The following is a 14,833-nucleotide window of genomic DNA, read 5'->3' as shown; positions in this document are numbered from 1 at the left end:
TCCCCTTTGCCTTTATACAAAGGAACTATGCATGCTCTCTGCCAATCCCTAGGTACCTTACCCTCTTCCATACATTTATTAAATAATTGCACCAACCACTCCAAAACTATATCCCCACCTGCTTTTAACATTTCTATCTTTATCCCATCAATCCCAGCTGCCTTACCCCCTTTCATTTTACCTACTGCCTCACGAACTTCCCCCACACTCACAACTGGCTCTTCCTCACTCCTACAAGATGTTATTCCTCCTTGCCCTATACACAAAATCACAGCTTCCCTATCTTCATCAACATTTAACAATTCCTCAAAATATTCCCTCCATCTTCCCAATACCTCTAACTCTCCATTTAATAACTCTCCTCTCCTATTTTTAACTGACAAATCCATTTGTTCTCTAGGCTTCCTTAACTTGTTAATCTCACTCCAAAACTTTTTCTTATTTTCAACAAAATTTGTTGATAACAGCTCACCCACTCTCTCATTTGCTCTCTTTTTACATTGCTTCACCACTCTCTTAACCTCTCTCTTTTTCTCCATATACTCTTCCCTCCTTGCATCACTTCTACTTTGTAAAAACTTCTCATATGCTAACTTTTTCTCCCTTACTACTCTCTTTACATCATCATTCCACCAATCGCTCCTCTTCCCTCTTGCACCCACTTTCCTGTAACCACAAACTTCTGCTGAACACTCTAACACTACATTTTTAAACCTACCCCATACCTCTTCGACCCCATTGCCTATGCTCTCATTAGCCCATCTATCCTCCAATAGCTGTTTATATCTTACCCTAACTGCCTCCTCTTTTAGTTTATAAACCTTCACCTCTCTCTTCCCTGATGCTTCTATTCTCCTTGTATCCCATCTACCTTTTACTCTCAGTGTAGCTACAACTAGAAAGTGATCTGATATATCTGTGGCCCCTCGATAAACATGTACATCCTGAAGTCTACTCAACAGTCTTTTATCTACCAATACATAATCCAACAAACTACTGTCATTTCGCCCTACATCATATCGTGTATACTTATTTATCCTCTTTTTCTTAAAATATGTATTACCTATAACTAAACCCCTTTCTATACAAAGTTCAATCAAAGGGCTCCCATTATCATTTACACCTGGCACCCCAAACTTACCTACCACACCCTCTCTAAAAGTTTCTCCTACTTTAGCATTCAGGTCCCCTACCACAATTACTCTCTCACTTGGTTGAAAGGCTCCTATACATTCACTTAACATCTCCCAAAATCTCTCTCTCTCCTCTGCATTCCTCTCTTCTCCAGGTGCATACACGCTTATTATGACCCACTTCTTGCATCCAACCTTTACTTTAATCCACATAATTCTCGAATTTACACATTCATATTCTCTTTTCTCCTTCCATAACTGATCATTTAACATTACTGCTACCCCTTCCTTTGCTCTAACTCTCTCAGATACTCCAGATTTAATCCCATTTATGTCCCCCCACTGAAACTCTCCTACCCCCTTCAGCTTTGTTTCGCTTAGAGCCAGGACATCCAACTTCTTTTCATTCATAACATCAGCAATCATCTGTTTCTTGTCATCCGCACTACATCCATGCACATTTAAACAACCCAGTTTTATAAAGTTTTTCTTCTTCTCTTTTTTAGTAAATGTATACAGGAGAAAGGGTTACTAGCCCATTGCTCCCGGCATTTTAGTCGCCTCATACGACACGCATGGCTTACGGAGGAAAGATTCTTTTCCACTTCCCCATGGACAATAGAAGAAATAAAAAAGAACAAGAGCTATTTAAAATAAGGAGAAAAACCTAGATGTATGTATATATATATATGCATGTGCGTGTCTGTGAAGTGTGACCAAAGTGTAAGTAGGAGTAGCAAGATATCCCTGTTATCTAGCGTGTTTATGAGACAGAAAAAGAAAACCAGCAATCCTACCATCATGCAAAACAGTTACAGGTTTTTGTTTCACAGTCATCTGGCAGGACGGTAGTACTTCCCTGGGTGGTTGCTGTCTACCAACCTACTACCATGAGATGTAGCCAGCAATTCTTGCAAAATTTTCTGGAGTCCTGTCATCCAAAAATATTTCAACAACAGCTATCATGTCGGGACGTCGAGTGTTCACAAAACTATGTATGAGCTCTCCAACATTAGTAATGAAACCTCTAATGTTGGCCGACAGGATGCTGATAGACTGGCTCCTCATGATGAAGTGGTCAGCTGGCTCCTGTACTTCCCATTTCCAGGACTCAAGTCTGGCCAAGGCTATAATAGCCGGTTTCCCTGAATCCCTTCACTAAATATTACCCTGCTCACACCCCAACAGCTCGTCGTCCCAAAAACCATTCGTCGCCATTTACTCCTATCTGCTCACACATGCTTGCTGGAAGTCCAAGCTCCTCGCCCACAAAACCTCCTTTACCCCCTCCCTCCAACATTTTAGAGGACGACCCCTACCCTCCTTCCTTTCCCTACAGATTTATACACTCTCCAAGTCATTCTACTTTGATCCATTCTCTCTAAGTGAGCAAACCACCTCAACAACCCCCTGACTAATTCTTTTATTAACTCTACACCTTGTCATAATTTCCACACTCTGAATTCTCTGCATAATATTTACACCACACATTATCCTTAGACAGGACATCTCCACTGCCTCCAGCTGCCTCCTCACTGCAGCATTTACAACCCAAGCTTCACACCCATATAAGAGTGTTGGTACCACTATACTTTTATACATTCCCTTCTTTGCCTCCATGGATAACATTCTTTGTCTCCACAGATACCTCAATACACCACTCACCTTTTTTCCTTCATCAATTCTATGGTTTACCTCATCCTTCATAAACCTATCTGCCAAATTGACTATGACAGCCTGAATCAATATCTCATGACTCATCAGCTAATAGTTTAACTAAGTCAACAATAATCTCTTATAAAAGCCATGGATGAGATGGAGGGGTGCCTGACCAAGAGATATTAAACAAAATGAAGTTCTGCATGAACCTATCAAGATATAAGGTCAAAATACAGTGGGTCATGGCAATAATAAATGGTGTCATGATACTGTGCTAGCTAAACCTTACTTGAATAATTCCAAGGAAACTGGAAGGAGTTTAAGCTGTGTATAGCAGCAGAATTGATCAAATTTAGAGTTGTATTCACAGGCCTATCTAATGATGCATTAAGCATGATTGATACATAAATCTAGGATTGATAATGTATGTGGAATACTGTAGTAAGAGCCGAGTACTACAAGACAAGAAATATTCAGTGTAGGAACTGCTAATCCCATGGGGGTCATATAACATTTAAGGTATTTAAGGCAACTAATTATGATCCAAGGAAGGAAAGGATAGGTAGAAGGAAAGGATAGGTTCACCACGTTGAATCAAGAGCCCCTTCCCTGTCTCAAGATACTTACCTTGAGGGGTTGTTAGGGAAAGACATGAAATGTAGCAAAATATATTAAGGATCTCTACATAAAAGAAGACCTACCTACAATGTTAGTTGATAATCTCTAACCAGTAATCTGTAACAGTTAAATATTAAATTAGAAGGAAACCTTACCTCAATGACTAAACACACTTCAGAGTCTCTGTTTCCATTAAGACTGCGATCATTGATATTTGCTGAGCCAGCTATAACAAATCGATCATCTACAATCATCAATTTGGAGTGGATGTAGATTAGTTCAGAAACTGGATGATTTCCCAGGTTCTCATGTGTACGCAAGGAACAAAAAGAGACATAACGATTCCAGTCGGTGACACCACGCTCTTTTAGACAATGAATCACACTGGATTTCCCACTGTAATAAGAAATTATTTGTCACTCATTAAATCCTTATTAAGTGGCAAGCAGTTTCAGTAAATAAATACTAAAAGATTGTGATAACTGTCAGTTTAGACAAATAAAAATATGATTCATACCTTAAAACAACAATTCTATACTACAGTATGAGACTTCCTTTCTCAAGCAGTATTTTTCTTAAATCCAACAAATTAAATTACTAGATGAGCACGCACAGTGCCCACAAAAATAATATGGACCTCCATTTTATATCATGAAAAATCGTTCCTTGGTCACTGTAAAGCTTCAATATTTTTCTCAGCAAGCCACTTGGCTACTTTTTTTGGCCTGATGACAGGGGGTGCTAACATGTATAAAGGTGGTCCAGCCATGAATTTTTAAAATATTCAGCAGGCGATCCTCAAGAATAGTGATGTAGTGGTTGGCATTCATTGTAATTTTTGGGGAAGGAACTACAAATCCCCACAACCAACTAAAGCAACCTCAAACTATGACAGATTGTGGGTGCAGTGGCCCGGTTCTAGTCCAGACCTCAATCCTATTAAGAATGCCTGGAGTATCATGAAAAAGAGGATGGAATCCTGCCCCATTTCATCTATGTTGTGCCTGCAACAGTAGATCAAGGACACTTGGATCAACCAGTTATTCACTGATTACTTCACAACTCTAAGTGAAAGCATGCCCAAACAACTTCAAATGGTCCAGGACAAGAAAAAAATGGCAAACTATTAATGTAGGTACCAAGGGAAGGCCCAGTTTATTTTTGCAGACACTGTAAGTGTCAGTTTATCTTACCGGGATATGCTCATGTAATTCCAGTAAACAATGTATTGCATTGCTATTCCGCTTGACTTGCCAATCATCCCTTCAAAGGCTGGCAGGAGAGGCAGCATAATGAAGACTCGGAATACTTCACCATTTCTAAAAAAAAATTATTTTTTATTAACAAAAAAACATCTACTGGCAATGGCACTCTCATAAGCATAAAAATTTATTTCATGTTAGTGTTAGCATTTCAGACTAACACTAAGAATGGTGTTTGTGCATGTATACTGACACTATATACCAATACATGTACAGTGGACCCCCGGTTAACGATATTTTTTCACTCCAGAAGTATGTTCAGGTGCCAGTACTGACCGAATTTGTTCCCATAAGGAATATTGTGAAGTAGATTAGTCCATTTCAGACCCCCAAACATACACGTACAAACGCACTTACATAAATACACTTACATAATTGGCCGCATTCGGAGGTGATCGTTATGCGGGGGTCCACTGTATGTATAAAAACAGTACAGTATAGTAATACATTACTGTAAAGCTTACTTATGAGCTTGAACAATGCGTTCCACAATTTCGTGACCAATGTAATTGGTAACCTCTTTCTGCTCATTAATATTCCCGCATGTGATGAAGAACTGGTTTTCGATGTAGATGTAGTGCTCGGCTTTACGAATGAGATCAACATAAGCAGAGAAAATACTTGCTTCATCTTCGTCCTGCCCTGCACTCCAATTGCCCACACTACGTACAACCTGCATTTTTGTATTACAAATATATTAAATCGCTTAACTAACGTGACCCTTAAAACTGGTAAACCACATACAATTTAGGACAAGAAATAAAGTCAAAAGGAAATAAAAATGTTGCAAATAACTTATCAATTCAGGCACCTACAGTATTCATCTATTAATCACTGTTTTTGAACCCGGTAACTGTCTGAATGATGTGGAAAAGGTGACAAAAGCTGCCAAGCGTTCAATACCAGTTTAAAAAATTTATTTAGCATATTTAGTGAAATCAGAAAACATTGTGGGGTAGAAATTAGGTGTGGGGGTTACAAAAGGTACAATTCAGAAGGCAGAGGAAGGTTTGTTGAGGTGGTTCGAGCATTTAGAGAGGACAGGACAATCAAGTTTCAGGAGGATGTATAAAACTGAGGTGGAAGAAAGAACGGGTAGGGGTCATCCCAGGAAGGGATGGAGGGAGGATGTGAAGGAAGTTTAAGAGATAAGGGTTTGAACATCCAGCAGGCATGAGTGACCATGCTAGATCAGATAGTGGAAAAAAAGTAACTTGAAGGATCTAAAATGCTGTTGGAGTATCCAAGGCAATACTTTAGGTTAGCTGGATTTGAGCCCTGGAAGTGGGAAGTGCAGTGCCTGCACTCTTAAGGAGGAATGGGAAGGTTGCAGTTTGGAGGGTTGTTTAAACTGTAATGCCTTCTCACTTATGGCAAGATAGCTGTTGAATGAATGATGGTGAATGCTCTTTTATGAGGTCACTTTACCTGGTGGGGGATGGTTGAAGCAAAAAAAAATGTGGTAAATATGGGGATTTTTGTGATAAAGAATGACCAGGAACCCAGAGGAGAAAAAGGCATATATTTTTTTTTTTAACCCTTTGACTGTCGCGGCTGTACATATACGTCTTACTAGGTACCATGTTTGACGTGTATATACTCATGAATTCTAGCGGCTTCAAATCAAGAAAGAGAAAGCTGGTAGGCCCACATGTGAGAGAATGGGTCTGTGTGGTCAGTGTGCACCACATAAAAAAAATTCTGGAGCACGCAGTGCATAAAGAGAAAAAAAAAACTCCAACCGTTTTTTTTAATTAAAATGCCAACTTTGTGGTCTATTTTCGTATAGTATTTATGGTTGTATTCTCATTTTCTTGGTCTGATTTGATAGAATAGAAAACGAGATGATTTTGATTGATTTTACTATAAAAAGAACCTGGAAATGGAACTCAAAGTAGGGGAAATGTTTGATTTTTGCCGATGTTCAAAAGTAAACAAATGACATCATTGTCCAATAAATGTCCAACTAGCCATTCTAATATGCAGTCATGAATGGGTTGATGTTATTTATACAATTATTACAGTATTGGAGTAGTCTGCATAATAGTAAATCTTCTATTTTTTGTTTGAATAAAAATTCAAAATAGAAAGCAAGAGTAATATCAGAGGGGCCTGGAGACATGACTGATGAACGAAGAAAATGTTATTTTTGAGCCAGAAATGTCTGCATTGTTCATTCTGTACCTTATTTTGAAATTGTCATATTTTTTAATTTTCGTGAAACTGGCCAAACTTCAAATTTCTGACCACGTTATTGGGTAGTTGAAATTAGTAAATGGGCAGTTTCTTGTGCTCAATCGATAGAAAAAACGGAGTTCTAAAGAAATATCTATGAGTTTGGTCGACTGGAACAATGGAATTAACTGAAAATAGGCCTCAAAGTGGGCGAAATCACCGATTTGTAAATATTGCCAAGGTCGCTAACTTCGCGAGAGCATAATTCCGTCAGTTTTCCATCAAATTTCGTTTTTTTGGTGTCATTACAATCGGGAAAAAAATCTCTATCATTTCATAAGAAAAATAATTTTTTTTTTTTAAATTTGGTGACACCAGGAGACACCTCAGGATTGGGGGTTGCGACAGTCATGGCGTTAATGGAGGTAGGGTGACCCAAAAAAAGGAAGTACATTTACCATCACTTATTCAATACTTGTCTTGCCAGAAGTGCATGAACATCGCAATTTAAATGATCCTCCAAACTGCAACATCGCTACCTCTCCTTCAGAGTGCAGGTACTGTAGCTCTCACTTCCAAGACTCAAGTCCAGCTATTAGTTTTTCATAAATCCTCTTGTAAATGTCATTTTGCTAACACTCCAACAGTATGTCACACCATGAAAACCACTTGCCTTCACCTATTCCAAACTAACATGCTCTCAATACCATGATGGTCAAGACCCTAGCACTCAAAACCTCCATCCTTTGATGACCCCTATAGTAAAACTACCATTTAAGGGTTTCCTTACCTGACATTTGACTAGATGCTTTGGCTCAAGATTAGAAGGCACAAAGTACTCCTTATCATAAGTCCTTGGCACCAAGTATGGGTAATTAGAATTAGGCTTTACCTGAAAAAGTTAATTACTGATAGTTACACAGTATGACAGAAGTCATTAACAATAAAATGTCAAGGATATAAGAGTCTTTTTCATAGTTTACAAATGTTTACAAATAACAATTCTGAAAAGAATTTCTAGTCAGATGTGCACTATCAAGTCACATAAAGAAGACATCTTTGTATTTCACATTTTTATCAGCTGACAAATAAGTATTAAAGGTTAGTGTTTAACAAATGTTGTGCTTAATAAATGTTCTTTCAGCAACTCTTAAAGTTACATAATGGCAAAAAGGCACAGGTTGTATGATAATCATTACTTACAGCTGTGATGATGAGAGGCACTTTCCAACCTCTTGGTGAAGCAGCATTAAAGCAAAAAAGTTATCATTCAAATTATACAGAGCAAAGGCAACTTAAAAATGAATGCATTAAAGAATACTGTGATAAATTATGAATGATTGTTAAGGTGAAGAAGGAAATTTAAAAATGAAAATTTATCAGTTATTGTGATCTCTTTGGCATTACAACACTGAGGCTATTGATGACTTGGGGAACATAGGTAAAGAAGTTGTTAGAGACACAGAAGTGTAATAATCATTAGGATAAAAGTACATGCTAGACAAGAACAAGTATTTAGTTATAGGACACATTATAAATATTGTGAGGAGAAGGAATGTGGACCACGAGAGCTGAGAGTATTTATTATAAAGTATACATGTAAATAAAAGGAAGTAGAGCCCTCGCTTGATGAAACAGCATAGTGATCAGTAAGTACTAAATTCCTCTACTAGTGGTAATTAACTTTGACTCAATATACTTAAGTTGAGTACTCGCAGTTGACAAGCAACACATCTGTACCTTTTACCAATGATGGAGAGTATTATTCTGTCCTATAAGCTCAGACAAATTCAATATCACAAGCTCTGCACACTGTTAACTTAACATTTTAAATAACTGCTCCCATAAACACACTTACCAACATTCCACTGCACCTTCATCCAATTACCGTATATTCTTTTTTTTACATCCTCTTACCTATTCCTATAAGTCTCACAAATACACTTTCGAGACCAAACTTTTATATTTATCTCCATGTACACATTAGTTGTACAGTAAACCCCTCAACATTATAACAACATATGAAAGAAAGGAGGAACACTGCAGCAGGCCTACTGGCCCATGCTAGGCAAGTCCAACTCACAACCACCCACATTCACTAATGTACCTGTCTAACCCATTTTTGAGGTAACTCAAGGGTTATGCTTCAATGACGATCCTCTGAAGTTTGTTCCACTCATCCACAACTTTATTACCAAATCAGTGCTTTCCCATATCCTTTCTAAATCTAAATCTTCTCAACTTGAACCCATGCTGCTAGTCCTGTTTTGGTTAGGCATTTTTAGCACATCCCTTTTATTTATTCCTGTCTTCCATTTATACACTTCAATCATATTCTGCCCCCTAATTCTATGCCTTTCCAGAAAGTGCCAATTCAGTGCCTATTCTTGAAGTCCTTTTGAGGTGGCCAGTCCTTCAGCATGAAGAAGAGTTCTGCTCCATAGTTTGAAGACTTTTAAAATTATGGACAAAATCCATTGGTTAAGGTGTACTTTTAACTCCTTTATTTTCAATGTTTATTGTAGTACGTGTATCTGTAAATTGTGTGCACAGTACTATATTAGGTATACAGTAGAGTATTTAGTGCACTTTTTGCAGTTTTTAAGCATCATTCTGATTTGGAAATATAAACACATATGCAGTATAATGTGATCCTTTATTGATGTTTCACTCATGCAGTGGGCTTTATCAAGTCATAAACAGATTTATCTGGGTGAAACATACGTGAGTATTTATAGGATGAGAATGCTGGGTCAGGTGGAGAAAGCTGCATGTGACAATCTTCCTAGCATAGTCTAAAAACTTGGGTAGCTTTTAAAAAAGGATTGGATAAGTACATGGGTAGACCTTCTGCAGTGTTCCTTGATCCTTATGTGGGATAGCGATGAAGAAGTTTCTTGGCAAGAGGCTCAGCTATGTTACAGAAGCCGTTGTTCTGATTGAAGTTGTTGGATGTACAGATAAGTGACGATTCCAGGATTCTTCAGTATTAAGTGTTGTCTTCTCTGGCGATGAGTCTTGCGTTTCTGTAGTTGATTAAATGGTTGTGTGAATTTCGGTGTTGAACACAGGCATTCCTTGGATCATCAGATCTGTCAGCGTACTCGTGTTCTGAAATATGTGTTTGGAGGTCTCTGGATGTTTCGCTGACATATAATTTGCTGCAGTTATTACAAGGGATTGTGTATGCCCCTGCAGAGTATTGAAGCTTGTCCTGTCTATTATTGGTAATGTCCTTGATGGTGGTGGATGTGGAGGTAGATACTTGGAATGAGGTATTGGAAAAGATGTTGGAAATGTGTTTGGCAATGGAGTTGGTGGGGAGGACTATATATCTCTTCTCAGCAGTGTCTTCTCTGGGTGTGTTGAAGATGTTTAATGCCCGTTGTCTGCAATCTCTGACGAAGTGATGAGGATAGTGAAGTCTGGAAAATATTTGTTCAATTATAGTGCATTCTTCCTCAAGGAACTCACTGCTGCAGATTCTGAGTGCCCACAGGAAGAAGTCTATAATTACACCACGTTTAGTTTTGGTGTCGTGGTGAGAGTAGAAGTGGAGAAGATCGTGTTGGTTGGTAGGTTTTCTATAGACTTTAAAACGAAGTTCATGGTCAGCTTTGCAGAGAACATCATCAAGGAAAGGAAGAGTGTTGTCGACTTCTTCTTCTAGTGTGAACTGGATTGAGGGCTGCTCGACCTGACTGAGCTTGTGCTGGAGAGCTTAAACAATGAAGCATCTGGGAATTATGATGAGAATGTCGTCAACATAACAGAGCCAGGTGACAGACAAGGGAATAATGGTGGAAAAACGCTCGGCTTCTAGACGTTCCATATATAGGTTCGCCAGGACGGCACTGAGTGGCGAACCCATGGGTAGTCCATATGTGTTTATATTTCCATTGTGTCAGTATTTTATACCATTTATTTCCATTATTCTGATTTAATGGGCACTCAGACAATTCCCCCCCCCCTTTAGTTTACCATATTGAGGGGTTTTTCTATTTATTCTTTTCAAATATGCCTACAATAATGTCATAATTTATTTCTTTATGCATTCAACTAGTGTACATATAGTATCGGTTTACTTATACATAAAGTATTTATAACCATACCTTTTCAGTTTTTACAGTATTCCAGCGTTGAACAAAATGGCGAGCAGCATCACGAGCAGCTGGCCCTTCAACAAATAAACCAATGTCGTGCCATGGCATACGTGGAGTGTGATGCCGATTAACAATATCTGTGAATGAACATTAATTCATGTTACTAATAAACACCCATGAATGGAGAGTCCAGTATAAATAGATGAAACGTACATGAAAATGTAGGTAGTAGGTTGGTAGACAGCAACCACCCAGGGAGGTACTACCGTCCTGCCAAGTGAGTGTAAAACGAAAGCCTGTAATCGTTTTACATGATGGTAGGATTGCTGGTGTCTTTTGTCTGTCTCATAAATATGCAAGATTACAGGTAAGTCTTGCTACTTCTACTTACACTTAGGTCACACTACACATACATGTACAAGCATATATATACACACCCCTCTGGGTTTTCTTCTATTTTCTTTCTAATTCTTGTTCTTGTTTATTTCCTCTTATCTCCATGGGGAAGTGGAACAGAATTCTTCCTCTGTAAGCCATGCGTGTCGTAAGAGGCGACTAAAATGCCGGGAGCAAGGGGCTAGTAACCCCTTCTCCTGTATATATTACTAAATTTAAAAGGAGAAACTTCAGTTTTTTCTTTTGGGCCACCCCACCTCAGTGGGATATGGCTGGTACGTTGAAAGAAGAAAAGTACATGAAAATTTTTTTGACTTGGTCTTTATTTTGGTTGTCTTGTACCTGTACCAACAAATGTGACCTGTTCCCAATTTTATTATTAGATGTATAATTACTGCTTATTAAGTTCCTCTATGCAATGACAATCTCATGTTTATTATATAGTATTTTATGTATCAGGGAAACAGGCAGTTTTATTTTTTAAAATAAATTCAATACATGTGATCCATTTTCAATGCAGATGCCCTCAATGGTTTTGGCAGATTACAGTGGCAAGTACAAACCAAGGAGAACTTGCTTCTTTGCCATAACTGTAGGTAGAATGTATGACTGTCAGGGAGAGTAATCTTTCCTTTTAAGTACCATATGGGAGTAGGAAGTATAGTTTGCTGCACTCTATATGAAGGGTTTAAGATATCTGCAGTTTGGAGGGATATCTAAACTGTCATATCTGTGTGCCTCTGGAAGGACAGTGATAGTGTGAATAATGGTGAATGCTTCTTTTTTCGGGTTACCCTGCCTCAGTGGGAGACGGCCAGCATGTTAAAAGAATAAATGACTGTAACTGACTTTCCTGTGGAAATTTATTACAGTACATGTACTCTATATTTATCTAGTACATAGGACAAGGCATAAAAATTTTCATATGTGTATACTATATAGAGTATGGTAAATACTTCTAATAACTCAGTGTCTGCTCACAGAAGATTTCTATCCATTAAACAACAGGCAGATACTATACCACTAGAACCCCCATACTTCATAAGTAGTGAGCAGTTATGTGAACTGTGGCTTCACAAGTACTGAATATAGATGTCCTGTTTTTTTTTTTTTTTAACAAGTCGGCCGTCTCCCACCGAGGCAGGGTGACCCAAAAAAGAAAGAAAATCCCAAAAAGAAAATACTTTCATCATCATTCAACACTTTCACCACACTCACACATTACCACTGTTTTTGCAGAGGTGCTCAGAATACAACAGTTTAGAAGCATACACATATAAAGATACACAACATATACACAAATGACCCGCACATAAAAGAGAGAAGCTTACGACGACGTTTCGGTCCGACTTGGACCATTGACAAAGTCACACTAACCAGAAGTGGAGCAGGACAGCTATATATAGGCAGGAAGAGGTGGTGGTAGTAGTAGTACAAGAATGGTATGTAATACCGACAAGATGAAATTAAGACATATGCACAACACCCGGGCATCCCTATCGTAGACGTTTCGCCATCCAGCCAGCCACTGGATGGCGAAACGTCCACAACAAAGACAACCAGACACCGCACATGTGTCTTAATTTCATCAGTGGTTGTAGTAGTAGTAGTAGAAGAGGAAGTAGTGGTAGAAGTGGGAAATAAGGAGGACGAGCCAGTCCAATACAAAGGAAGGGGAGCACTGCAAGAGAGCTAGGTGCCCACTCAGGGAGAGCAAGCGCACAGAGGTGCGTGAAAGGGGAAGTGGTGAAATAAATGAAGAAGGAACAGAAACATGAGACAGAAGAGAGAAAGACAACCCAGAGGAGAAAAGGAAAGAGGAAAGGGAAAGAGGGAGACAAAAAAGAAAAGAAAAAATGAGGAGTCAGGTTAAGTCACTGGTGTTCTGAAGTTTGGAGCATTTTACAATGTAGTGGGAGAGGAAGGCATCTACAGAGATGAAGCCAGGGCTAAGGTTCATACAAGGAAAGTTGTGTATTAGAGAGGATTCAACTAGACGGCGACTGTTCGAGTTGGAAGTGGGGAAGACAGTTTTAGCAGAAGACCAGTCAATAGGATGGCTATGATCTCTGACGTGACAGAAAAGAGCATTGTTAGTGTCGGCAAGCCTAACACTATTTTTGTGCTCCCTAAGTCTGTCAGAAAGAGATCGACCAGTTTCTCCGAAGTATTGAAGAGGACAGGAGGAGCAAGAAATAGAGTAGACACCAGGAACATCTGTAGAGGGAGGAGAGGTATGAACGAGATTAGTGCGGGAACTCTTCTATCCTCTGCCTTCCCTACATTTCCGGTCTTTCTAATCTCAACAATTCTCTCCATCCCTTAGACATCAAGCTTACCTTCCGCCAGACTAACACTCTTCGCACTAATCTCGTTCATACCTCTCCTCCCTCTACAGATGTTCTTGGTGTCTACTCTATTTCAGTAGTTTGAACATAAAAAGCTGCAGAAATTCAAGTGCTATCATATTACAGAATCATCACCATGCAATCAAAGCAATTCAAATTCCATCAACAATATCCAGAAATCATTATAAATCATAAGCTTTAAGTTATATTACAGAAAGCATCAAATTGTAACAGAAATTTCCATGGGTGATAAGGAGTATTCACATTTGATCAAAGGAAAGGGGGAGACACAATCACAGAGTGGTTTGTTCTGTCAGGGTTAATAGGGGTTAGCAAGATGTATTTGCTAAACAAAATCAGGAATAAATTTTAAAATACAACAGGAGAAAAATCCTTAAGTGACAAGTGATCCTTCAAAATCTATAAAAAATCTATTCTCCAACAGTCCTTTGATACAGCAAATTTATTTTGATTTCTTATTTATCTGGGAACTAAACATGATCATAACAAGAGATTAAACTCAAACCAAGTGGTAAATATAATGTTTACATTGATATATCAATGCCATCTGCTCTCTTTTTTTTTTATCTTTACCATACCAGCAGTCTCCTGCCAAGTTACAGTGACCCAAAGAAGGAAATAAAAGCACCATCACTTATCCAACAACTGTCATGTCAGAAGTACATATACCACACCATTCAAATGACCTTCTGAACTGCAAATAAAATTATATAAATAATATACTTTTTTTTTTTTTTTTTTTTTCAACAAGTCGGCAGTCTCCCACCGAGGCAGTACTTAACAGTACTAAAACAGGCGAGCAGTATCTTACCCTTGAAGGGCTCATCCAAGTTATCCAGATCTTTACTGATCCAGTTAACATAGTCTTTGCCAACCCAGAGATGAGTGGAGGTTGTATCTTCCATGGTAACCATGCTGTGAGCCTGGGCAAGTGATGAACAGCTACCCATTTGTTCTCTGTTGCCCAACTTACGTTTATGACGTCTGTAGAACCTAGATGCATAAACATAACACTTAACTTTACCACAGCAATAACAATGAAGTAAAAGGATTAAACTTGCAACAGTGTATCTTCTTCACTGAAGTATTATTTATACTGTCAATTCATATTTGAATAT

At 38.5% G+C, this 14,833-nt stretch overlaps 1 protein-coding gene across 4 annotated transcripts in view; it reads right to left on the bottom strand.

Annotated features, from left to right (window-relative positions):
- The window catches only part of LOC128695366 (phospholipase D2), a 117,074-nt gene that overhangs the window by 14,237 nt on the left and 88,004 nt on the right, over positions 1 to 14,833 (bottom strand). For all 4 annotated transcript variants that reach the window (XM_070095450.1, XM_053785889.2, XM_070095451.1 and 1 more), the window contains 6 exons: positions 14,527 to 14,708; positions 10,960 to 11,087; positions 7,638 to 7,739; positions 5,137 to 5,345; positions 4,604 to 4,729; positions 3,566 to 3,806 (listed from right to left, as the gene is read on the bottom strand). In XM_070095450.1, the coding sequence (XP_069951551.1) occupies positions 3,566 to 3,806; positions 4,604 to 4,729; positions 5,137 to 5,345; positions 7,638 to 7,739; positions 10,960 to 11,087; positions 14,527 to 14,708 (988 nt within the window). The remainder of the gene's footprint in view (positions 1 to 3,565; positions 3,807 to 4,603; positions 4,730 to 5,136; positions 5,346 to 7,637; positions 7,740 to 10,959; positions 11,088 to 14,526; positions 14,709 to 14,833) is intronic.

The sequence above is a fragment of the Cherax quadricarinatus genome, chromosome 50 (assembly GCF_038502225.1).
Source record: "Cherax quadricarinatus isolate ZL_2023a chromosome 50, ASM3850222v1, whole genome shotgun sequence".
Lineage (NCBI taxonomy): Eukaryota > Metazoa > Arthropoda > Malacostraca > Decapoda > Parastacidae > Cherax > Cherax quadricarinatus.
The sequence above is the reverse complement of the archived record's forward strand: the minus strand, read 5'-3'. Positions and strand labels throughout refer to the sequence as shown.